The sequence below is a fragment of the Rhipicephalus sanguineus genome, chromosome 6 (genome assembly GCF_013339695.2).
Source record: "Rhipicephalus sanguineus isolate Rsan-2018 chromosome 6, BIME_Rsan_1.4, whole genome shotgun sequence".
NCBI classification, from domain to species: Eukaryota; Metazoa; Arthropoda; class Arachnida; order Ixodida; family Ixodidae; genus Rhipicephalus; species Rhipicephalus sanguineus.
In genome coordinates, this window is record NC_051181.1 from 29,401,094 (window position 1) to 29,426,765 (window position 25,672).

At 45.8% G+C, this 25,672-nt stretch overlaps 1 protein-coding gene across 3 annotated transcripts in view; it reads left to right on the forward strand.

Annotated features, from left to right (window-relative positions):
• LOC119395665 (epoxide hydrolase 1) overlaps window positions 1-25,672 on the forward strand; it is an 88,234-nt gene that overhangs the window by 60,668 nt on the left and 1,894 nt on the right. For 2 of the 3 annotated variants that reach the window (XM_049416729.1, XM_037662655.2), the window contains exons 5-8: window positions 12,758-12,890; window positions 14,122-14,333; window positions 22,734-22,962; window positions 23,661-24,072. In XM_049416729.1, the coding sequence (XP_049272686.1) occupies window positions 12,758-12,890; window positions 14,122-14,333; window positions 22,734-22,962; window positions 23,661-24,072 (986 nt within the window). Of the gene's footprint in view, window positions 1-12,757; window positions 12,891-14,121; window positions 14,334-22,733; window positions 22,963-23,660; window positions 24,073-24,217; window positions 24,278-25,672 lie in introns of all 3 variants that reach the window. The other variant, XM_037662651.2, reaches the window with a different exon arrangement.

The following is a 25,672-nucleotide window of genomic DNA, read 5'->3' on the forward strand; positions in this document are numbered from 1 at the left end:
CGCTCAGAGGAAGAAAAAGAGAAGGGATGCATCACTGTGAAAGTTAAAGGCTGTTAAGTATACTATGTTGCACTCTGTCTCTGTTGTCGTCTTTTCCTGTTTTACCGCGCTGTGCCACTCGTCAATATGAACCAACTAGCCCAGCAAGCAACCGTCCTTGGTCACATTTGACGCATTATAACTTGTTAGCAACCAATATAATGCAACGTTTTTTTATGCAGAATCGTAGGTGACGTCCTTGACTTCAATCAGAGGGACTTCAACAAAATAAGAATGGCCTTTTTGAGAAAACTATTTTCAAACTTCGGCGTTTTTGGTAAATCACTTACGTTTCAGCCCAATTATCGAGTGAAACGAAGCGCGATGAGGCCACAGAAATTATTTTAGAAGTGTCAAAGTTAATATTTAACGATTTTTATTAGCCTCACTTTAACTTGTTAGCAGCAATAAATTCCTGAAATACAGGTATTTTGTGCGATTTGCCATGTTTGTGATTTTTTTTCTTCAAAAGTGCTTCGACCGAGCAAGAAAAATAATAGACTCATAAGATTGTATTTCACTTGTTCTTTTTGGAAAACAAATATTGGGATCGAGCAGTGCACCATTTTTTTCCCTAGGTGCGCTCAAAATTCAGAAATCCCGAATTTGTCGGAAAAGTGTTTTTTGTCGCCAAAATTTATGTATGTTTTTTTAGGTGAACAAATTTTTTTCGTGGAATAACTTTGCAACTATTGTTCTAGGTCTAATGCCTAGGCCTACAGTAAATTTATCAAAATCGGGAATGGTGACCGGGGCGTCGTGTTCGGTCTTATCTGGACACACCCAGCTGTCGGTCGTCTGCTGATTCTTGATGCGTAGGCGGTCTAGTTGTCGGGCATCTTCGGCGCGTTGAAGGTAGACAGTCACGTCGAGGTTTTCTTCGTCGGTGACGTTGGGCAGCATGGCGTCGAGCGTCGTTGCCGGGTTCCTTTCGTATACCAACTTGTATGGCGTCATCTGCATCGCTTCTTGCATGGCCGTGTTGTATGCGAAGGTCACGTACGGAAGGATGGCATCCCTTGTCTTGTGTTAGACGTCGACGTACATGGCCAGCATGTCGGCGATGGTCTGATTTAGGCGCTCGGTGAGGCCATGGGCCTGTGGGTAGTAGGCGGTGGTCCGGCGGTGGCTTTTCTGACTGTATCCCAATTTGGCCTGAGTTAGGTCCGCAGTAAAGACCGTACTTCTGTCAGTAATGAGGGCCTCTGGGGTGCCATGACGCAGGACGATGTCCTCAACGAAGAACTTGGCTAGCCCGGCGGCACTGCCTTTGGGCAGGGCCCTTGTCTCGGCATAGCAGGTGAGGTAGTCGGTAGCTTCGATGATTTCCGGAATTTCCGTTGTTTCTGGAATTTGACGTTGGGAGCGGCCCCAGTATGTCCATCCCTGTTTGCTGGAACGGCCGGCGAGGCGGCTCGATGGGCTGCAGAAGTCCGTCTGGCCTTGTCGGCGGTGTATTTCGTTGCTGACAGTCTCGGCAAGTCTTTACGTATGTGTGACCTTAGCAGTGTGGCGTGGCCAGTAGTAGTTTTCTTCTATTCTCGTGATCGTGAGGGAAAATTCAAGGTGTCCAGCCATCGGGTCGTCATGCAAAGCTTCGAGAACCTCTGGACGTAATGCTGAAGGTAGTACGAGAAGATAGTTGGCCAGGAGTGGCGAGAACTTCTTCTTCAAGAGAACGCCGTTCCGCTACAAAAACGCCAGTCCTCGCTAGAATACATTTGGAACAACGGTGGCCTTGCCCTCGAGGTATTCCACAAGGCCCTTGAGTCTCGGGGCGGCTCGCTGTAGTCCGGCGAAATCATCAAAACTCAAGCTTCCCAAGATGTAGTCACTACCCTACGGCGCACGGGACAGGCAGTCGGCGTCAGACTGCTTTCGTCCGGACTTGTAAACGACGGTAATGTCGAATTCCTGAAGTCGCAGGCTACACCGTACGAGGCGACATGAAGGGTCGTTCAAGTTAGCTAGCGAACACAAGGCGTGGTGGTCGCTCACAACTTTGAAGGGCCTGCCGTAAAGATAGGGGCGAAATATTGATGTAGTCCAGATGATGGCAAGGCACTCCTTTTCTGTTGTGGAATAGATGGCTTCTGTCTTAGATAGCGACTGGCTAGCATAACTGACAACCCTTTCTAGTTCGTCGGTCCTCTGCACTTGGACGGCTCCGAGCCCTACGCTGCTTGCGTCGGTGTTTGCGTCGGTTTTTTCCGTGTCGGCGTATTCGTCAAAGTGCGCAAGTATCGGCGGCTTCTGCAGGCATCGTTTCAGTTCTTGAAATGCTTCGACTTGTGCCGTTCCCCACTTGAATTCCACGTCCGTTTTCGTGAGGTGAGTTAGCGGCTCGGCGATCCGTGGAAATCCCCTGACGAAACGTTTCTAATAGGTGCACAAGCCGAGAAATCGTCGTACGGCCTTCTTGTCGGTGGTTGGCGCGACGGCAGCGATGGCAGCCGTTTTCCGTGGGACGGGGTGAACTCCAAGCTTCCTAATGACGTGGCCCAAGAATAAGAGCTCCTCGTACGCGAAGCGGCACTTCATTGGCTTCAGGGTGAGTACAGATGTTTTGATTGCTTGCAGGACAGCTTGAAGGCGCCGGAGGTGCTCGTCAAAGGGTGAGGCGAATACAACGACGTCGTCCAAGTACACGAGGCAAGTTTGCCACTTCAAGCCTGCCAGTACTGTATCCATAACGCATTGGAAAGTCGCAGGTGCCGAGCAAGGCCTAAGGGCATGACCTTGAACTCGAAGAGGCTGTCTGGTGTTATAAACGCAGTCTTTTCTCGGTTTCTCCCTTCGTCTTCGATTTGCCAATAGCTGGTCTTGAGGTCCATCGACGAAAAGTACTTCGCGCTGTGGAGTCGATCCAGGGTGTCTTCTATATGTGGGAGAGGATGCATGTCCTTTTTTGTGATTTTGTTGATGCGACGATAATCGACGCAGAAACCTAGGGTTCCGTCCTTTTATTCACTAACACCACGGATGATGCCCATGAGCTCTTGGACGGCTGGATGATGTCGCGTAGCATTTCGTCGACTTGTTTGTTTACGGCCTCGCGTTCTCGCGTCGAAACTCTTTGCAGGCTTTGATGGAGTGGTCTGGTGCATGTTTTGCGACTGGGGTCTGCCGAATTCTAGACGACGACGAAAACCGGTCCGTGTATTGCAAGAGCAGGGTTTTGAGCAGTTTTTGCTTATGCGTCGGAAGGCTGGGATTGACTTCGAAAGCTGGCTGAGAAGCTTGGTTCGTCGGAGTAGGCTCGGAAGAATCGGTGAGCGTGAAATCTTTGGTGGCTTCCACAATTTCTTCGATGTAGGCGACCGTCGAGCCTTTCTTCACGTGCTTGTACTCGTTGCTGAAACTTGTGAGTATCACTGTTGCTTTCCCTCCCCGCAATCGGCTACTCCTCTGGTGACGCAAATCTCGCGGTTAATGAACTGGGGCTGGTCGCCTTCAACGACGGCTTCCAGGTTTGCTGGTTTCTGAGTGCCGACGAAAACGATGACGCTGGAGCCAGTGGCGTAAGCAGAAATTTCGTCGGGGGGGGGGGGGGCACATTCTTGATCCGACGTGGGGTCCGGGCAGGTAAGTTGGTCGAGTGTCATTTTTTGCTCTCTATGCTATGGCAGAAAAAAACTTCGAGGATTTGGTAGGGCACGGGCTCGGTGTGCCACCCCCCGGCTACGCCACTGACTGGAGCGGGGGGGAATGGTGACCTGGTCCCATTCGGTAGCTGCGCTCTTGTATCCAGCAAAGCGGCGGCCTTTTCCTTGCGGTCGATGCTCGTGAATGTATTAAGGAACGTCGTCTGAAAGAGGTCCCAGGTTTTAAGTGTCGATTCTCGGTTCTCAAACCACGGCTTCGCGGCGTCTTCTAAGTAGAAGTAGACGTGGCGCACCTTTTCTTCAGAGTCCCAGTGGTTGAAGGCGTAGACTCGGTCGTACGTCTCCAGCCAGCTCTCCGGGACTCCAAACGATGATCCACGGAAAGTCGGTGGCTCCTTTGGCTGCTGCATCACGACCGTTGTAGGCGGCAGAGGGGCTGTGATCGTCTCGGCTGTCAATGTGACGGTCTTGGGCTGCCTGGTGTTTTCGGGAAGAAGCCCGTACTCCGGCTGTAGTCCCTTCTGTCAGCGGTTAGTTCGACGATCGGAGTTGTCTTCAGCGTCGCCTTCTTCGCAGCTTGGGTTGGGGTCGGCGCTTCGGGGGGGGGGGGGGGGGGGCGTCCGGATCATGAACGAAACAGCACCTCCACCAGATGTCACGTCGTGGTGACGTTGGGGAAGGCAGCAGTCGGCGGGTTGAAAATGAAACTTTTTATTTGGGCGAACTTGTGCCCGGTAAACGAGAAGTCAAACTAGAAGCGATACACGCTTACACTGAGAGCGGCGAACAGAACGTTGGCCGTCGATAATCTGATCTGCTGTAAGGCCTGTCGGCATTTATACATGTGGCATCAAGCATTCGAGCCTTATCGCTGGTGGCCGCGTTAGTTCCAGAGCAATCTCAGCTGTTTGCGTTTGCGCGCTGAATCCTATAAGAAGATTCTAACATAGTCTGGAAGGTTCCCAGACATCAGGGCGCGGCTTGCGCAAGGCAGCGGATGCGCGTGCAACGGACTAGTTACATAAGAATAACAAAAGAAGCGCGCGTGGCAATATGACTGCTGGTATGAACGTGAGTGAGGGCCGGTGAGAAACAATGGATGTATGAACGTTATTGTGTACTTGTGAGTGCAATGCGACGTGTTAAAGTGACTGCACGTGAAAGAGGGGAGCGGGCACGTGAATGCGAACTTCAGTGATTAAATGCTAGTGTGAGTAGACGTAAGTACGATCATGAATGAGTATCTGTGAGTGTAAATAGACGCGAGCATGGGTGAGAGTGAGAAGTTGTGAGTGTGAGTGGACGTGAGTATGAACGTGAGTGAGTAGTTGTGACTGTTAGTGGACGTGAGCATGAACGTGAGTGAGTAGTTATTAGTGCAAGCAGACGTCGGTATGAACGTGAGTGAGCCGCAGTGAGTGTGAGTAGACGTGAGTACGACAGTGAGTAGCTCCAAGTGTGAGTAGGCGTGAGCAGGAACGTGAGTGAGCGCCTGGCAGGGTCAGTGAGCGTGAAGCCCGAAAAAAGTATGGTGAATGGGTATGGGTGAATAGTCGCGTTTGCTGCAGACCTGTGACCAGAGCACATGCGCTCCCGTGTCTACTGTGAAGTTCATGAGTATACCGTGAGTGTGACGTTATCGAAGTAAATAAACTCGGGTGCCTGTGCAATTTTCAATGTACAGTTTGCAGAAACTTGTAGGCGTAAGCTTTTACGGTTTCTGTGCCATTCTTTTCATCGCTTGTTTCCCTTCTTCACGGCGTAGGGTAGCGAACCGCAGGCTGGTCTTGTTGACCTACCTGCTTTTCTTCTTTCGCGGTTATCGAATGAGGAGGAAAATAATTTAATGTAGCGAGAGAAAAAATGGTTGACGGAAATGGGCTCATCTTTGCGTGTAGGCGTATGACGTTATGCTTGTTACTTACGTTAGTAAGCTGTTTTGTTACGAATTCTAATCAGTAAGCTACAACATACACTGCCGAAAAATTATGCGTTCTACCTTCTGTTGTTGTCTGTTTCGTATTTTGGGCAACACTGTGGCTTTCTTTGTTTGTGGAATCTTTTACAGAAAAAAAGATCTTGTCTACTTTGCCGAATGGCCCAGTAAAATGGGGGCTGCGTAAATCATATAATTTTTTTTAAGCTTGTCAGCGAATTTGGAAGATATTGGTTGATGACTGGAAAGGGAACCTCCGCGAGGCCTTGGCTGTTACATATGTCAACGTGAAAGGCGAGTGGATACGGTAGGCCCTCTCTGGACCAATACCGCTCGTCTGTTCATGCTGTTTAGAAAACGATGTGAAGCTTTTCTTTGAAAAAATGCTTCCGCTACAGTATAGGTACCTAAGTGTTTTGGAAACTTACTTGTAAGGAAGCAGGGCATTCTCGTTCGGAACTGTGAAGCGAGCAGCGCCTGAAGCGATAGTGCTAACTTTTGAAGAGGTTTTGTCGTCGGCTGCCTTCCTCATACAAAGGAGCATGCATACTTGGACTTTCGCCACTTTGCGATAAAAACCGATCAAGATAATAATCTTGCGCTGTCGCAGATTGTTAATTCCCGTCACAAGCTTTCGGACTGCGACATTCCGTGGAACAGGACAGTCGAAGAGCAGGACGCAGGGTGTTACTATCAGGCTCGTGATCACGTCTGTCGGAAGGAGCATGCCAGCGTCGTAGGAGATTTGGTTGAAGCTGGCCTAATTGAACGTGCAACTGGCTCTTGCATGAGAATTTTATGAGGGTTAGTATTACTGAAAGCTTACGAAGCTTTCAGTAATACTACAGTAATACTACGCAACGACGCTGCGTTGGTAGTCATGTAAAATTGCTTGAAATTTTTTAAGTCGTAAAAAAACCTCGTGATAAAAAAAAGGAGTTTATTAGGAAATTTTGGAAAGACTGGAGATATATCTACCATTTCCCAACATACGGAAGTAAATATAGCAGCACGCTGTAATCCGCGCAGCGATTTGTTTTCAGATGTTTTACGGAGATGTTAATACAGTTGAATATCTTTATAAAGAACACTGCAATAGCGAATTATTGGTTATAGCGAACAAAGTAGGAACTTTTGTTGGTCACGCTTCGTTTATGTGATATTTATTCTTTCTATAACGAAACCGAAAACGTCATAGTCGCCGCGATGTTGGCTGTAAAAAAGAGCATATATAGTTTGCGCGAGGCTTAAAACTCGAAAGGTAGCATGAAAACCAGAATAAATATTGATAGAATTCTTAACAACATTCATATTTATTAATGTGGTTGTGACATTAAAAGTTTTGTTATAAATATGGTCTAAATTACGCCAGATCCGCGCTGAACACGCAGCACAGTCACAGCGAAAACGTTTCTAGATCCCGTTGTAAACTCTCTAGGGACGACTAGTGCTAGTAGTACACACTACGCCATAAGTCATAATATTGCGAAGTAGGGAAGTATCCATCATTCATCATTCCGCGAAAAAGCTAGGTGTCCACTACCCGTCTGTAACGCATTATGTGGGCTGATGACGGTGAAGAAGGCTTTTGTAATTGTCAGAAGACTTTAAACCACTCACTCGTTACGCAGTTCGCATTGTGTAACGCCTGGTGTTATTTTACTATTATACCACGCTTATTACATCTGTTAACTTGATTTATTGTCCGACATGACACCTGTATAAGGCCTTTTTGCGAAGGAGTTTGAAGCACCGGCATGGCTCTGTGGTAGAGTATACTCGAGTGCCACGCATAGTTCCTGGGTTTAAATCCCGCTCGAATCTCGTGCATGGACACCGTCGAAAACTTCATTCTACTCTGTGGTGTGAAAAGCCACCATCCTTCTTCAGAAGGATAGACTGTTGGGCGAGTTGGTAATTCATTCTGGAAACAAATAGCGCGAAAAAACGTGGGACTAGTAGAAGAAAGCAACAGGACAAGCGCATACTAACAACTGAACCTTTATTAAAAAAAACGAATGTATTTATACCAAGCAAACCACACGTTCACCATGCACAAAACCCAAACCTCAGATGTGCGCATCCAGATACCCTATCTCAACTTTGTTCAAAGCAAGAGAAGGCTTAGCCACACAGTTATCACCGCCTTTCCCAATAAAGAACGCCGGTCTTGACTGATGCAAAAGTGCTTGCACGTCATCGTGACCAGACGGCACGTGAGCTTATGGAGGCTTTCTTTATTGGAAAAAGCGGTGATAACTGTGTGGCTAAGCCTTCTCTTGCTTTGAACAAAGTTGAGATAGGGTATCTGGATGCGCACATCTGAGGTTTGGGTTTTGTGCATGGTGAACGTGTGGTTTGCTTGGTATAAATACATTCGTTTTTTTAGATGCGAAGTATCTTAAGGCGGAGCTCAATCCGGTGGTGGTGGTGGTGGTGGTGGTGGTGGCGGTGGTGTGCGGCGTGACCACCCTTACTGCGCATGCGCATACCCTCTCCACACACCTCCTCTCCAATCACCCTCTCCCCTTCCCCTCTCCACTTTCCATTTCCCCTCTCCACTTTCCCTCTCCCCTTCCCCTCTCCCATATCCCTCCCCCTTTCCACTCTTCCTCTGAAACGCGGGCTACACATGCCGAAATTCTCTCCTGCGCAACGCCGCGATGAGCTCGAGCGCATGCGCTTCCCCTCCCCTTCTCTCTCCTCTTCCTACGCTGCCCCCCTCTCGCCCGCCTGTCGACCGCGTTCCCCGCTCGCCCTGTGAGAATTAACGGCCAGGCTAGATGGAAGATACGACGCGCGTAGCGTCCCTCTTCGCGTTCCACGATGCGAGGTCGGTAGCATGCCAAACAAACGCCAATGGAACGTGATCGTGCAAGTGCTCCGGCTTCGCATCGCCTCATGGTCCTCTTTAGCGGGAGATGGTGTAATTTTTTAATAAAGGTTCAGTTGTTAGCATGCGCTTGTCCTGTTGCTTTCTTCTACTAGTCCCACGTTTTCTCGCGCTGTTTCCAGAATCCTCCTTCAGGTAAATGTGAACTCAGGCGTGTTTGGTCGAACGAACTGTGTTCTGTTTTAACTTCACTTTCTCATGGTGCGGTATATTTAGCTTTAAATGGCTTGAGGAGACAGGTAGTGCATCACTTCGTGTATGGAATCCTAGAATAATGCGTTTTAAATGCGAAGCATTTCTTAGCGAACTTCTGCGACTTTGAGCGTATCTATCTGTCTATCTATCTAGCCGCCTACGACTTTGTGCTCTCCTGGCCGTTTCGTTAATCGGATGTATGCCAAAATTGGTATGGCATAACATGACCGTATTACGAACATAAATGACAGGTCATAACATGAAAATCATGACATGCATGTCATGAACCGCATGATTTACATTCCACGGCCATGGGGCACTTGCGACCGTTCCGTTAATTTCATATATATCAAAATTGGTATGGCGTGACAAGAATTCATGACGCACACAATGACAGGTCCCAACGTGCAAATCATGACGCGCATGTCATGTGCAGCATGATTTACATGACATGGTCTCGGGGCGCTAGCAGCCGTTTAAATGAATGGATATATACGAAAACTGATATGACGAGATATTTCTGTATGACGAACATAACTGACACGTGGTAACATGAAAATCATGACATGCACATTAGGTAGGACATGATTTACATGCCACGCCCATGGCGCACTCGTGGCCGTTTCGTTAGATTGATATACACCAAAATTGGTATTGCGTGATGTGACTGTGTGAAGAACATGAATAACAGGTGCTAACATGAAAACCATGACATGCATGTCATAATTTACATGCCACGCTCATGGTGCACTCGCGGCCGTTTCGGTAGCTTGATATGCACCAAAATTGGTATTGCGTGACGCGACTGTACGACGAATGTAAATGAGAGGTGGTAACATGAAAATCATGACATGCATGACATGTACCACATGATTTACGTGTCACGCTCATGGCGCACTCGTGGCCGTTTCGCTAGATTGATATACACCAAAATTGGTATTGCGCGCTGTGACTGTGTGAAGAGCATAAATAACAGGTGGTAACATGAAAAGCATGATATGCATGCCATGTATGTCATGATTTACAAGCCACGCTCATGGTGCATTCGCGGCCGTTTCGCTACCTTGATATACACGAAAATTGGTATCGCGCGACCTGACTGTATGACGAACATAAGTGACGGGTGGTAACATGAAAATCGTGACATGCATGACATGTACGACATGATTTAAACGCCACGCTCATGGCGCACTCGTGGCCGTTCCGCTAGACTGATATACACCAAAATTGGTATTGTGCGATGTGACTGTGTGAAGAACATGAATAACAGGTGGTAACATGAAAACCATGACATGCATGTCATGATATACATGCCACGCTCATGGTGCATTCGCGGCCGTTTCGCTAGCTTGATATACACCAAAATTGGTATTGCGCGAAGGGACTGTACGACGAACGAAAATGAGAGGCGGTAACATGAAAATCATGACATGCATGACATGTACGACATGATATACACGCCACGCTCATGGCGCACTCGTGGCCGTTCCGCTAAACTGATATACACCAAAATTGGTATTGCGCGATGTGACTGTGTGAAGAGCATGAATAACAGGTGGTAACATGAAAACCATGACATGCATGTCATGATTTACATGCCACGCTCATGGTACATTCGCGGCCGTTTCGCTAGATTGATATACACCAAAACTGGTATCGCGCTACCCGACTGTATGACGAACATGAGTGACAGGTGGTAACATGAAAACCATTACATGCATGTCTTGTACGGCATGATTTACATGCCACGCTCCTGGTGCACTCGCGGCCTTTTCGCTCGCTTATTGTAGACCAAAATTCGTATTGCGCGATGTGATTGTATGACGAACGTAAGTGCCAGATGGAAACATGAAAACCATGACATGCATGTCATGTATGGCATGATTTACGTGCCATACTCATGATGCACTCGAGGGCCATTTCGCTCATTTTGATATACACCAAGATTGGTATTACGCGATGTGACTGTATGACGAACATAGATGACAGGTCCTAACATTCGAATCATGTTATATGCATGTCATGTACGGTGTGATTCACATGGCACTGTCATGGTGCGCTTCCGGCCGTTTTGTTAACTGGATATATACCAAAAAGTGTAAGGCATGGCGCGAGTGCGTGATGAACATAATTGACAGGTCATGCATTGAATATACCAGAATATACGTTTCATATGGATGGTATATACCAGATTTTGCATGCATGCTTGCATGGCAAACATGCGATATATAGTGAACTAGATCCCATGGCATGAATGATTTCATTCGACTCAAAGACAAACAAGGCGATGTGTGCAGCTCTTAGCTGGCTGCTTCGCATTACATCGATTCCCACAATGCGTGGGATCTGCTGGATTTTTTTTAGCTTGGATTTTTCCGCGAGCCAGATTGCTGATATGCTAGATCCGATTTTTATTTCTACTGTTACAACGAATACCGGATATAACGATATAACGGTCCCGATGCTACTTCCTTTTAGCGAGGTGCAACTGTGTTCGACATCGAATGACCTCTTTCTTTCTCTGCTCATACATCCTTGGTGGAGTGGATTTCAGAAATGTTCTTTGCTACTTAGTTAGAGAGGAAGAAATTATGCTCTCTCTGCACAGTTCTGGAATTTTACTTTTGTGCATCTTGGAAGCCACGTACGGGGACAGTTATATCGCTCGGCACGAAATGGCAAGAACCGTGGGTCAAACGAGTGTGCACATTCGGACTTACGCATTGGTATGGAATGAGCAGCCGTTAGTAAGTTGTTTTCGACCGTCTGCTTGACACTTGTTAACAAGGACAGGATATTCTTCATAAACGGTTTTAATCGATTCATCTAAAGTAATTTTTGTTGGTATGCTAAACCGTTCCTTTCAGTATGTTGCTATTTATTCTGTGAGAAAGAGGTTACTCCTGCGGACCGACTAAATAAAGGCCGCACTTTCATTTCTAACGTTTTTATAAAAACGCGTGGCACCTTAAATTTCAGGTCATGTTTTAGTATGTGCGCGATATGGAGCCATGAGAAATTTTTAAAAATTTATAGGTTGAGCCTTTGAATTGTTCAAAATACTGTGCAGATTGACCTTTTTCATGAAACGAGTGAACGATAGATCCATGGACGGCTTGTGAAAATCGACATGCTGACGAACCAGTTCGGAAAACTCTAGGCTCAAGCAGGTTTCACCAATTGCATTTTGTGCTGCCTAGTTGTCGTGTTATCAAATACGAATTTTCGTTCTTTGTGAAGCGTAGTTGACAAGCACCGCTTAACATGTTTTAACACACCTTTGAAAGTCATAAATGTTGGCCTAACGTAATCTCTAGGCTATGAGCCTATGTGATTCCTCTGATGGAAGCAACACTTCGAGTTCTTAATCTAGAAGTGCGCAAGTTGATACTACGCAGGCATACAGCCGATCACCCCGAATATTACAGCGTAAAAAGTACTTGCATCAGAAAGGAACTTCTGCGGCGTGTTTCTTTGTTAGAAGAACAGAAATCACTGCCTTTGCAGAGAAAAAGCTAGTGGATCGTCTTTTTTTTTAATTTCAACACTCGGATGCGAAGGGGAGGGGGAGTTCTTCGTGCAGCAATCGTGGAGAGAGAGAGAAGCATAAAAGCAGGCGGAGAGGTCAACCAAGACTGAGTCTGGTTGGCTACCCTACACTGGGGAAAGAGGAAGAAACTTTTAGGAGAGGAGAAAGGCTACTGTTCCCACCGACACAGTAACAGTTCTGTGCTCGACGTCACACACTAGTTGGTAGGTCATGACGAGAGCTATAGCGCAAACTGAGGACGAAGAAGACTGAATAGACGAGAACGAGCGCTACTTCCAACTGAGTGAGCAGATCACAAAAAATATAGCAGACAATGAACACAGGAAACACGTGGAAAAGAGCAAAGCGAAAACCAAGCAAGTCAAAAAGTGCAGGGAGGGGATTGGGGTTAACCCCTCGCCCGTCCCCGAAAATTTTCTATTTTGCATGTCTGTATTTTGCACACGCGCATACAAACGCACACACGAACATACATAAAGTGTGGTTGAAGCCCTCCCCGCACACCGAAAAAAAATTTCTGGCTACTTCCTGATGTGCAGGTTTCAATAGTCTGGAGGCAGCGCGTGTGTTCGTGAAGCTGATGGACCGTCTCGGACGGAAGAGATTCTACGTGCAAGGAGGAGATTGGGGGGCGATGATTGCGAAGCTGATGGCCACCTACTACTCTGACAGGTAAGGAACTTGCTTCCTCTTGTGTCGCACTATTCACCCATTCTGTGTTACTCGTAGCCAGTATTTCCAGCCCGCAGCTACATCAATACTTCGTCATCAGGAAAAAAACAAAACCAAAATTTTGTTCCCTTGCATTGGTCCAAGAGGACATTAGCTTTACGCAAGGGCGGCCATTCGGGCTCCTTCGTGCTCTTATTTGTAGCTCCCTATAGTTTTTTAGTGTTGTAGAACATCGCGACTACGTTTTTTTTTTATCTGCGGTTTTCACACATTTTCTCGTGACTGTACACTTCTGTGAGAATTCTCAAAATCCCATGAATTCATCTTCGGTGAAGCGCGCTCGCTCCGTCGCACAAACAGTGGCGGAACCATCGCTTGTGTGCCCTGTTCCGGAATCGCAGTGAAAAAGAAAAATGAAGAAAGCGAAAATTTTTGAATATCGATGATAAAGATGATAACTTTATTTTTTTAACACCTGTTGCAACGCTCATTGTTAAAAAAAAGCGTGAGCATGGGAAGCGTTGCGCATGTGGGGGCCATCGGACCCGCTGAGTCACCGTGCTCCGAACTCGACAGCTAACCGCTAGAGTGCGCTCAGGTGCGACACCCTCGGAGCTTAAGTCACGGCGATGTAAATCGACTGCTTTCGAGTACTACAACGTGAAGATTCCGATATCTGACAAGTATTACGTCCCTTGAAAATCCGCTATTGCATTTCACGCGCTTCATAAGCACAGCACCTCTGAAAGACGAGCCGCTGGAGCTCTTCGTCAATGACGATGAAACCAAGGAACTTGACGCAGTGCAGCAAAAGCTATTTACGTTTGTGATGCGCGCAAGACTTTCATGCTACTATGGGAGGTATCTTACCGAAGAAACTGTTTCTGCGAAATTCGTGCACTTGCAAAAACGACCGCGAAAACGTCACCACCGGCTGGTAGAGACGACAATGTCGGCCGTTTCCTCTATGGTGACCGCGCTCTAAATTTTTCTTGCAGTCGTGCTCTCTCTTAAGTCGCGTGACAGAAACAGTTGTAGCGCTTCCTGGAGCCTTCTGTCACAGCGCAACGATAACATTCTTGGTTAACCATTGTTTGCATGAAAACGTCAGAGTAGGAGGTTCACGCGTTTCTCCTGGCATCTCTCTGTAGTGACCTTGAATGCAGCGTGCGCGCACAGCTTAGCGACGCACAATGTCAGAGCTACCTATTTCAGAGGATGTCTCGTGCAGAGTGCTGGGGGCGCACATGAACATGATGGACGTGGAGTTCAACCCACTGGTGCTGCTCAAGCTGCTCATCGGCTCCTTCTACCCGTCGCTGGTGCTGGGCAACGACGAGCGTCTAGTGGCTGCTTCTGCGCTGCCCCTGTGGCCAAAGTTGGTGCAGCTGCTGCGAGAAAGTGGATACATGCACCTACACTCCACCAAGCCCGACACCATTGGTACGTTTTTATGCCTACGCAGCCAACGTGCAAGTTGATAAAACTCATTTCAAATTTGATTACAGCGCAAGGGAAGACACGGGACAAAAGAGACCAACGAAGGCGAGCGATAAATATCAGTCGTTTTTTTTTCTTTATGAAGCTGGGCACTGGCGAAAGTTGTACCAGTCGTTTAGCTATTTTGTCGAAATGATTTCTGGGAATTCGCCTAATCTTTCTGTTTCGGAACATTAAACGTACTTGCGGCGTTATTACCTTTTATATTTTTAGTTGCTGCCGCGGTGGTTACGGTGCTCGGCTATTGACCCGAAGGACGTGGGTTCGATCCCGGCCGCGGGGTTCTCATTTCGATAGAGGCGAAATGCTAGAGGCGCGTGTACTTAGATTTAGGTGCACTTTAAAGGACACCAGATGGTCGAAATTTCCGGAGCCCTCCACTACGGAGCGCCTCATAATCATGTTGCGGTTTTCGGCACGTGAAACCCGAGCAATTATTATTATATTATTATCTGTTGTGAAACACAGGTTTGCAAGATGTAACAAGGGCATGGTTACTTAGCAATATGGAGACCACATGCGACTCAGTGCTGTGATCACACCCTCGTCTTATGTGTCTTGCTGTGACCACCTCCTCGTCCGTTGTTTCGCTGGGCAAGTGTTTGGCATAGGGCTGTGTCCCAAAACGGCCTCTGGCACCAGGAGCACCGTCAAGTTGCTGTTAAGTATATGTGGCAAACTGGAGAGCCGTAAAGCTTGAGCCTGGCAGCGTGGACTATTTCATTGCTTGTTGCAGAGAATAATGTATAGCTGTGCTTACTGAAACACATACGTACGTGACATCGGTGACTTTATGAACCACACGTTACGGGCCCTCTGTACGAAGAAAGCAGCTTCTTGTATATGCCAACTAGACGAGAAGTTAATTACTGAAGAACAAGGGCACAGTGCGAAAAGTGCTTGTCGTGATGACATTAGTCGTAACTCCAGGTAGAGTTTCGCTTCCCGTGCCGGAACACTGGTTTCAGGCAGCTGTTGCCTTAACAGAACAGTGCTCAAGTCCTAGCTTTACGTTATGAGGATTTCTAAAAAGACAGGGCGTGCAAACACGGACACAAGAAAGAAGTCAGGACACCACAAACGCGTTGTTGCAAAGTTTTATACTGATGTTCCTGCAGATATTCAACACGAGCAATGCGTTTCCCGTTATGCGTTGCCTCATCGGGCATCACAGCAAGGAAGAAACACATGCGGGCTCTTCGAGACGCTCACTGCAAAGCTACCGGCAGAGTTTTGTTGCCTTATATGGTTCTTATTGGCGATTAACGGTTTTCACTTTGCTCAGCAACATATTCGTCATATTATTCATCTTCTGAACGTCTGAGCAAGCGGAGCTTGCCCCCAATCGAAGCGAATCTGATGTAACGTGAACGTCCGCAGCCTAGAGCAACCGGCGCCCAAGATCGTCTACTCAAGCTTGCGATGATCGGAAAAGGTTTGCGCACCATGCAACCCGGCTGCGCAATTGCTTTTTTTTTTTATTGCGATAGCACTTATATGGACAGTCTCGGCGGGCTTTTGCCGTCGCCGTCGCCATGCACCGTATATGTATAAGTATGTATATATATATATATAAAAGTCCCAAACAAAAATAATTCAGAAAAATCCTACCGAAGCGCGGAATCGAACCAGCGACCTCTCGCGCTGCAGCGCGTGGCGCTCACCACTACGCCAAAAAACGCAGATCCCTCAGGTAGCTAACGGCGAGCGTATATACACACCGTTTACCGCAGTACTCCGAGACGGCAGGCGCTTATAAGCGTTTCGTCATTACCTGCGAGATGGTGCGAGGAGCGCAACGGGCGCATTTAAAAGTCGTCCGCCAGCTTGCTCGCTTCTAATATTTGTGCAAGGAGAACCTTGCCCTTCCGCTGTCTGCTCGCGCGGTAGTTGCTGCCGGGGGGTAGATACTTTCTGCAGCGTAGTAGCGTGGCCATCACGGGCCGCTTTTCTTGCTATCGCATTCATTGCTTCGCGCTTGCGGCGAAACTGTGACTATTTTTTGAACAGCTTCTTTGTGACTATGCCGGGTACAACTAGTATGAGCAAACTGCGTCGGATTTGCAGCACAGTAGTATTATCATGGCAGCTATAGGCTGAGTTGGTCACATTCAATGCTCCATAAATGTTCAGAAACTGAAAAAATGCAATGCTTCTTTATGCAGAATGGTCGACAACGTCATTTACATTAATCAAGAGATTTTCAGAAAAAAAAGTAAAAAAAAAAGATGTTTTCTCAGAACAATTTTCAAACTTCGACATTTTTGGTAAATCACATATGCATCAGCACAGTTTTAAACTGCAAATGTGCGTTGCAATGCCTCGAAAGTTTTCTCAAACGAAAGCGCGAATATTGTAGTGTATATGTGTTGAGTTTTATTAGCTTCAGCTTCACTTGTCTACAGCAGCAATCTCCTGATTTACAGTTAATTTGGCTCGTTCATCATATTTGTGATTTTCTTCCTGTAATCTCCTTCCACGAAAAAATTAAATAAAATACTCGTACGGTAGCATTTCAGTTGTTTTTTGTTGGGAAGAAAAATTCTGGGAAAAAATGTGCCATATGTTCGCTAGGTGCGCTCCAATTAAAAAAAGTTGTGAAATTAGATGAGTACTGTGTAAAGTGGCCACTATTTTATCTTTTTTTAGCCGTGCGAAATCGTTTTCCAGAAAACTAATTTCAATATCATTCTCCTTATAGGCCCAGAGTGTACATCTACATTAAATGTTATCATGAGAGGGAATAGTGGTGTTCGGTCTTGCCTGGATTTGTCCAGTACATATATATATATATATATATATATATATATATATATATATATATATATATATATATATATATATATATTAGGGGTGTGCAAATTGAAAATATCAACTTTTTCGAATACGAATCGAATACAAATATCCACCTTCGAATATCGAATCGAATATCGAATGTCAAAGGAAAAATGCGTCCACAGTAATGATATTTTATTTAACATGTAGCTATTTGAAGAAAAAAAAAACATTAACTGCCTGACTGGCAACACAACATACATTGCTATCTCCAGAACACAATGTCCAGGCTAGCACAATGCACATCACAACACAAGCAAATATCACGGCACAATGAAAGTAATAACCACATGTTATCATGAAGAAATATGAGTTGCTCCACATGATCAGGCAGTAGGCGCTTTCTTGTAACAGAGACAACCCCCCCCCCCCTTTCCACTGAAAATGCACAGGCACGCTCGCTTGGAACAGAAGTGGCTTGTATAAGGAGTTAGTTACATGGGGCAAAGCTTTTGCCAGAGTGGGGTATCTGAAGGTGCCTACACTCCGCCACCAGTCCCGTGGGTCACTGTCTTTCTTCAGAAGTGGACCCGCGTAGTGAACGAGTGGTAGTGCGGCACGTTACGGCCGCATAATATTGAAAATGTACGGTTGCATGTTCGCCAACAGCGCTGCACGTCGGAGATGCACCAGCAATAAATCATACGTATTGGGGCGCTCGTCGCAGGCAGATATCGTGCCTCCGTGTACTTACGATGTTTATCGCTCCCCTCGGCAACGTTTTTAGCGATAGGAACGCAGCAGAAATGTGGAAGACGAGTTATTTTATGCATGATAATCGAATCGCATATTCGAATTTTTCGAATAATCGAAGTTATCGAATATTCGAAACCTTTCGAATACACGATTTTCGAATCGAATACGAATATTTCGAATGTAATATTCGACGAATATTCGAAACTTTCGAATATTTGCACACCCCTAATATATATATATATATATATATATATATATATATATATATATATATATATATATATATATATATATATATATATATTATTTATTTATTTATTTATTTACCCTCAGGGCCTTTCGGCATTACAGAGGGGAGTGGGTTACAGAGGAACAACTTGGAAAGGAGCAAATAATAACAAAGGTAACAGTACACTGCGACTAATACAATATTTGTTAATTATACAATACTAGCAGAGTATGTCGATATATTGTACAACGAGGAAATGAAGAAAAAGAAATAAGTAAGATGAAAAAACAGAGTGAGTCTTCTTTGATTATTATACAATGTTAACTGGACATATAAAATACAGCGTTGAAAACAAGACTGTAGGTGCTTCTTTTTATTTAAGGCATAATGAGACTGACAGATGTAGCAATAATAACGCACCATATAAACGGGCAGGTAACATTAGTTGATACAAGTGATTGTTACTATACAATGTTAGCTAATGCTTTACGAAAATTTTCGTTGTTAACAATAGATACAATATCAGCCGGAAGGTCATTCCATTCACGTGATGTACGAGGGATGAGTGATTCTGAAAAGCATGTTGTGTTACAAGCACAAATTCTAACTTTGTGCTGATGATCAATGCGGTGAGATAAGTAATATGGTCGTGACATGAATTCCGGGTGTAGAGTAGGATGGTGATAAAGTTTATGAAAAAATGATAAACGAGAAATTTTACGGCGTGTAGCCAGTGACTCAAGACCGAGATGTGATTTCATTGAGGATGCACTTGCCATTCGGTTGTAATTCCAAAGAATAAAACGACAAGAGTTATTTTGGATTAATTCGATGGAATGAGTTAGGTTGTCATGATAGGGGTCCCATATAGCTGATGCATACTCTTGCTTCGGCCTTAGCAATGTTTTATAAAGTATTAATTTTAATGGCGATGGAGCGCGAGAAGAGTTACGGCGCAAATAACCAAGGAAACGGTTGCCTTGGTTAGTCATGTACTCAATATGTTTGTTCCATGTTAGGTTAGATGTTATATGTACGCCCAAGTATTTATATGAATTTGTAGCTTCCAAAGAAATGTTATTAAGATGATATACGGGCAGACAGCTATTCGATCTAGATATTCTCATAAATTTACATTTGTTAATGTTAAGCTCCATACGCCACTGTTGACACCAGTTGCAGATGTTGTTAAGATCGGCCTGAAGAGTAGTGATATCTTGTGGGGTAGTTATTTCTTTGAAAATTACACAGTCATCGGCAAACAAGTGTATATTAGAAGTTACTGCCGAAGTCAAGTCATTGATATAAATATGGAATAAAAGGGGTCCCAGAACCGAGCCTTGTGGCACTCCGGACTGAACGATACTAAGTGGTGAGTCATGATCATTAGCTGTTACGAACTGGGAACGATTAACAAGGAACAACTCAATCGATTTTAGAAGGTTACGGTCGAGGTTTAGTATGTGTAGTTTATGAAGTAAAAGTCTATGGCTTACTTTATCAAATGGTTTTGAATAGTCTAAAAAAATGCAATCAGCAAGGGAAGAACGGTCAAGTATCTGGTGTAGTTTGTGAGTAAAAGACAACAATTGAGATTCACAAGATAGGGTTTTGCGAAATCCGTGTTGTGAAGGCGTAAAAAAGGAGTTAGATTCAAGAAAATTCATCAGGTTAGTAAAAATATGTTCTAGTAATTTGCAGCAGGTGCTAGTCAATGATATGGGACGATAATTTCTAGGTGAGGTTTTGCTTCCAGATTTATGTAAAGGAATAACTTTTCCTGTTTTCTATGCGAGTGGGAGAGATGATGTGTTAAGCGATTGCTGGAAAATTTTAGTTAATACTATAGAGCTATATGAAGAAGTGTTTTTAAGGAATTTGGCACTGATGTTGTCAAATCCAGGTGACGAATGCATTTTCATTGAATCTATTAGTCCAATTACGCCAGTAACCTCGATAATTATAGGAGGAATTGGTAAATAGTTATAGTTGTTTAATGCAGGCAGAGTAATATCATTAGTTCGCGAGAAGTTGTTTACGAAATCATCGTTCAAGAGGGCTGCGCAATGGCTTTCTGGAACTGGGTTACCAGAACTATCATTAAGAGTGATGGAATTATCGGAAAGGGGATGAATGACTCGCCAGAATTTTCTGAGATTGGTTAGTAGCATAGATGGCAATGTGGATGATAAAAATGTTTCTTTAGCTTGTTTGAGAGCGGCTACATAGGTGTTAGATGCAAGTGTGTAAACTTTCCAACGGGACTCAGTAGCCGTTTGCTTTGCCGAACGATACAGACGTTTTTTTTCTGTTAGACAGGCGTTTTAAAGTATTATTGTACCAAGGCGCGCGTGGATTACAGGTTATGGCACGGGTTGGGATGTGTTTGTTTGTTAGACGCTTTACCTCAGCCTCGGACATATTCCAGTTTGACTGCACAGTACGGTTATCAAAGTCCTTCAGAAATTCATCCACAAATTCGCACAGTTCGTTGTTTATTGCTTCATAGTTGGCTTTTTTGTAGTCTCTAATAATTTTCTTGCTTTTGCGTGACATTTATTTCTTATATATATAAGAAATAAATGTCACAGTTGTGCCGCTAGGGCGAAGCAATGAATGCGATAGCAAGAAACTAATGCTATACGAAGTGAGGCTCACCAATGGATACTCTCAGTTTGAACAGTGCTCCTGTTGCAAAGGCGGCCGCAGCAGCGAAGGAAACTAGCGTGCTTCAAGTGTCGAGCTGTGACACTTGATAGTTGGCACTCATCTTCTGTTTGCTCGTTTAGCGGCGTCCCTTGAACTCGAGTGACTTTCGTACGCTCCGTAACATCAGCGCGGATATCACGGTGAAAGCTCGAAACAACCCTCTTCCCCTCACCACGAGAAAACCGCGCGAGCAGACAGCGGAAGGGCAAGGTTCTCCCTGCGCAAACATAACAAGAAGCGAGCGCGCTCGCCGACGACTTTTAAATCCACCCGTCGCGCTCCTCCCGCCATCTCGCTGGTAATGAAGAAACGCTTATAAGCGCCTGCCGTCTCTGAGTCCTGCCAGCGGTAAAGGGTGTGTATATAACGCTCGCCGTTAGCTACCTGAAGGATCTGCGCCTTCTGGCGTAGTGGTTAGCGCCACGCGCTGCGGAACGAGAGGTCGCTGGTTCGATTCCGCGCTTCGGAAGCATTTTTCTTTGATATATATATATACACATACTTATACATATACGGTGCATGACGGCGGCGACGGCGACGACAAAATCGAGCCGAGACTGTCCATATAATTGCTATCGCAGTAAAAACTGAAGCAGTCTAATTCACTATATACTCATTTTGGCAGTTTCGACGACCCCTGCTTTTCAGTATTAACGGAGCCCAGCTGCATGTCTTGATAAAACTTGACTGCACATGCTAAGTCACAGCAGCAAGCAAAGTGGAAATTTAGCAGTCTGAGTAAGTGTTCATAAAAGGACTGTCTCTTTTTATTTTTCATTTTTGATAATGAGATTTATGACTGACTATCGTTGCAAGCCAGTAAGCTTAAGAACAGCAGTCATCGGTATGTTCACGACAACGGTCAATAATGTAAGTGCACAACATTCCCATATATTTGTTAGTAGAATGGGCGGGGGAGCATGTTGTATGTAGAGGAATACAGTCATCCATTACGAAAATCATACCCTTCTGCTATAAGTTCCGTGCGTCGCAGCAACCTGTATGCATGCTGTGAATAATACCACTGGTATGCCGGTTATCTTTCTACCACAGTGCAATAGATACAATTTACCTGGTATAATGGTGATATTTTGTCGTATTTAAAGTTATCAAAAATAATATGCTGCGCTGAAAAGCACTAGCCAGGAAACATGATATAAATATATCTCGAACTTTTCGTTTTAATAGTAACAAACAGCCACCAATTAAGCGTCTATGTTTATATATAGTGTGACCCATTGCAGATCTGGGACAGTGAGTAAATGTAGACAGACTACACGTTCACTGCACTTATAGGCTGACTAGATCTGGTAGCGAAGACATACTGCTTAGATGTGCGTGTACACTTGAAAAGGAAACGACATTGCCTTCCTTGAAGCACGGGGACAGAGGTTGTCTTGAATGATGGAGCTCTTTATTTCAGGCCAACATTCTTTCGGGCCATACTGGTCACTCTCTGGCACACAGACGATTTTGGATGCATTTTTACCTGCAAGAACGAAGAAAGAGTTATCCAGAAACCACAGGAAATAAAATCGAAGAAAATAGCTTTGGCAGCAAGACATATGCACTGAGGACCAATCGCAGCCCCTGTGCACGCCACAAGCCACAGAGTACGGGTCAACTTTGAATCCCTCTGTAAAGTACTTGTTGGTAACAGCTGTTAAAACCTCACTTCGTTGTGGACTGACCATCATTTATGATCCCTGCCGAAACTGCTTTGTTGTAACACTTCTGCCTTCATTATTTGCCTTAGTTAAAGAACGCTGTAGGCCGGGCTGCGTCACACGACGACCTAGAGCGTTGTCTACTCGTAGCATATGATGTAAATGCAAATGAAAGGAACTGCTACACGGCTGCCATCCTATTTATAGGTCTGGCGCTGCTCAACTCTCCGGCCGGTCTAGCAGCCTACATCCTGGAGAAGTTCTCTACGTGGACTGCCGGTACGAACGTTGACCGTGAGGACGGGGGCCTCACTGACAAGTACACCTACGACGAGCTGCTGGCTAACGTGATGCTCTACTGGCTTACCGACTGCATCGGGTCGAGCGCACGCTTCTACAAGGAGAACTTCGCTGGTGGTTTGACCCGACCCACAAGGTGAGGCTGACCCGAGTGCTTGGGCGACTAGATAAGTCTGGGCCAAATCAACACTTCGTTTGTTCAGAGAAAGCGCACAGCAATTATACAGAAAAGAAAGAAGTCGTTTTTGACTCTGTCTTATACCTCCTGCTGCTTCGAAAAAAAAAGCTCGTGGAAACGTAGCAGAATCCGTTCCTTGGGCCATCAGTGCTTCTTATATGCGTGTTTTTGTTACAGTGATTACTTTCTCATTTCCAGTGAAAACGGTAGGATTGAAACCAGAACCAAGGTTTTGACGTTTTTATTTCCAAAGACGGCTAAATATATTAAGCCAAGACGCTAGCAGCTTTAACGTAACAACGCCATTGTTATTTTGCACGGAATCGCGCCCAGCGTCATATGGTTTCCTTAAGCTCACCAGGCCGGTGCCAGAAGTTCTTGCGCAGCCACCTGCGCTTTTTTGTTGCAATACAGAAGGAAGAAATACAAATTTGTTAACTTGAATATATTGTTGATTATACTACGGCTGCAGAAGCAACTCGCATAACTGCAAAATGTTGAACTGTTCCTCAAACATTTTGGAGGTAATGCAACGTTGGGACGCAATTTTCCATGCTGATTAATTGGACCTACCTTTTGCACCGTAAAGTGTAGACTACTCTTCGCACTGTACTGGGATTGCGTAGTGCATTAAGCATAGGGAAATGATTGCGCAGGGTGCCCGTGACTGTGCCCGCGGGATTCTCAGTGTTCCCCGAGGATCTGCTGGCGTTGCCGAAGTCGTTCGTGGGCCACGCGTACCACGACGTTGTCACCTTCGAGCAGCACTCGAGCGGCGGCCACTTCGCCGCCTTCGAAAAGCCCGATGTGCTCGAGAGAGACGTGCGTCACTTTGTGGCTGCGGTGGAGGCCCGCAACGCTTCGGCTGCCGGGCCCTTCGCCGCTTTCCCTTTCGTCGATGTGGGACCACAGCTGTACCGCGCCACGGTGACCTTCGGGCCGAGCAGGCCCGCCGGAGGACAACGCTTCGAGCCAGTCGAACAGCCAAAGGCCGTGCCGCCTCCGAGCCCGCCGCCGGTCAGTAGAGAGCCGGAGGTGAAGCCAGCCTCCAAGCCCGTCGAGAGCAGGGTTCGTGTCCCCGAACGTTGTTCCGAAGTACTCTGAGAACACCCATTACGTTTTGCCTTAATTTCTGGGGTTTTCCACTGACGTCCGCGCAAAGAACAGTGCAGTTATATATTTCGTGTCTAACGCAGCTAATATGATTTCGCAGCCTCCACCAGCATCTGCAAACGAGGCAACAAAGCCAGCGCCAAGGGCTGCAGAATCCGAGGTTGGTGTATGGCATTGCTTGCATATAGGAGGCAATTTGCGCCGAATTGCTCTAGAGGCAATTGTCGTGGTGTGTGAGACGTAAAAGAGTGTGTATGCAGGCCAGTTGGTGATCCATGATTAGCAAAGGTAACCGCAAAAGCACACGGGACACAGAACGAGGCAACACGAAGCGCTTACCTTAGCAACACAACCACTTCGTGTTGTCTCTTTTTGTGTCCCGTGTGTTTTTACGCTACCTTTGCTAATCGCGTGTGAGACCTCTATTAGAGTTAGGGAGACGCGTAGCTGTGCATGCGCATTATTAGCTAAAGATGACACTCCAACCAAGAGTTCATTATACTGCTACAAGAGCGGATAGTCAACTTAAACTAGTGCTGATATGGGAGTACGGGAGCGCGCTAGCAGCTGTAATTCGCTGCGTTTCATATACGACCAAGACGTGAGAATGGCGCCAATGTTGCCACTATCTTGCGCGCAATGTGTTCGTGTGCGCTACAACATCATCATTCTGTCTGGCGTCTCCGTCCAGCGAGTTTTGAGCGTCACTATTCATGCTTTCATAGAAATGGAAAGGAAGGTAATCGAAGCAAATATATGTAGATAAGAAACTATTAGTGAAGACAATGTGCGAAGCGCTGCAGAAAATGCAATGCCAGGGGCAGGCCAGCTTGTTATATTATAGCGGAGCTGTCATGCTCGAGGTTTGCCGTGTGTCGTAGGCAGATAATTATCATCATTACGAACCGGCACGAGTTCTCTTCGTCCTCTTTTTCCTCTCCTGCTCCGCTTCCAGACCACGTGCGCCTATTTGTCCGGCGTAGGATGCAATAACTCTGATGCAATAACTCTGAGAGAATAAGTGCAGAGAGAGAAAAAGAAACAGATAGAAAAAGAGAGAGCGAGAAATTATTGCGAGAACATTCCTTGGCGAAGCGAGATTCGGACCCGTGTACCCGTGATCCAAAGGTGAGCATCTTAACCACTCGGCTATCCAGGCACGCTAGCCGAGCATAGCATGACCTTCTATGATATACCAAGGGGTGGGAAAGGGAAGTGAGGGTGAGGAGAGAAAGGAGGAGGGGAGAACGAGTTCAGAGAGAGAGAAAGACAGAGAAAGATAGAGGGAGAGAGAAAAAGACACAAAGAAAGAGAAAGAGAGAAAAGGAAGGGAACAAAACACAAAAATATAAAAACACAGAGGAAAAAATAGACAGAGATGGAAAGAGATGGAAAGAAACAGACACAATAAGGTAGAAAAAAATAGAGCAAGCTTAGCCATGTATAATACAAGGGTTGGGAAAGAGAGAGGTGAGAGGGTGAAAGCCTAGCCAGGCCAGGACCAGCTAGGTGCCCAACAGCTCTGCTGTGACCCAGCCTTGCGCGACTTAGTGCA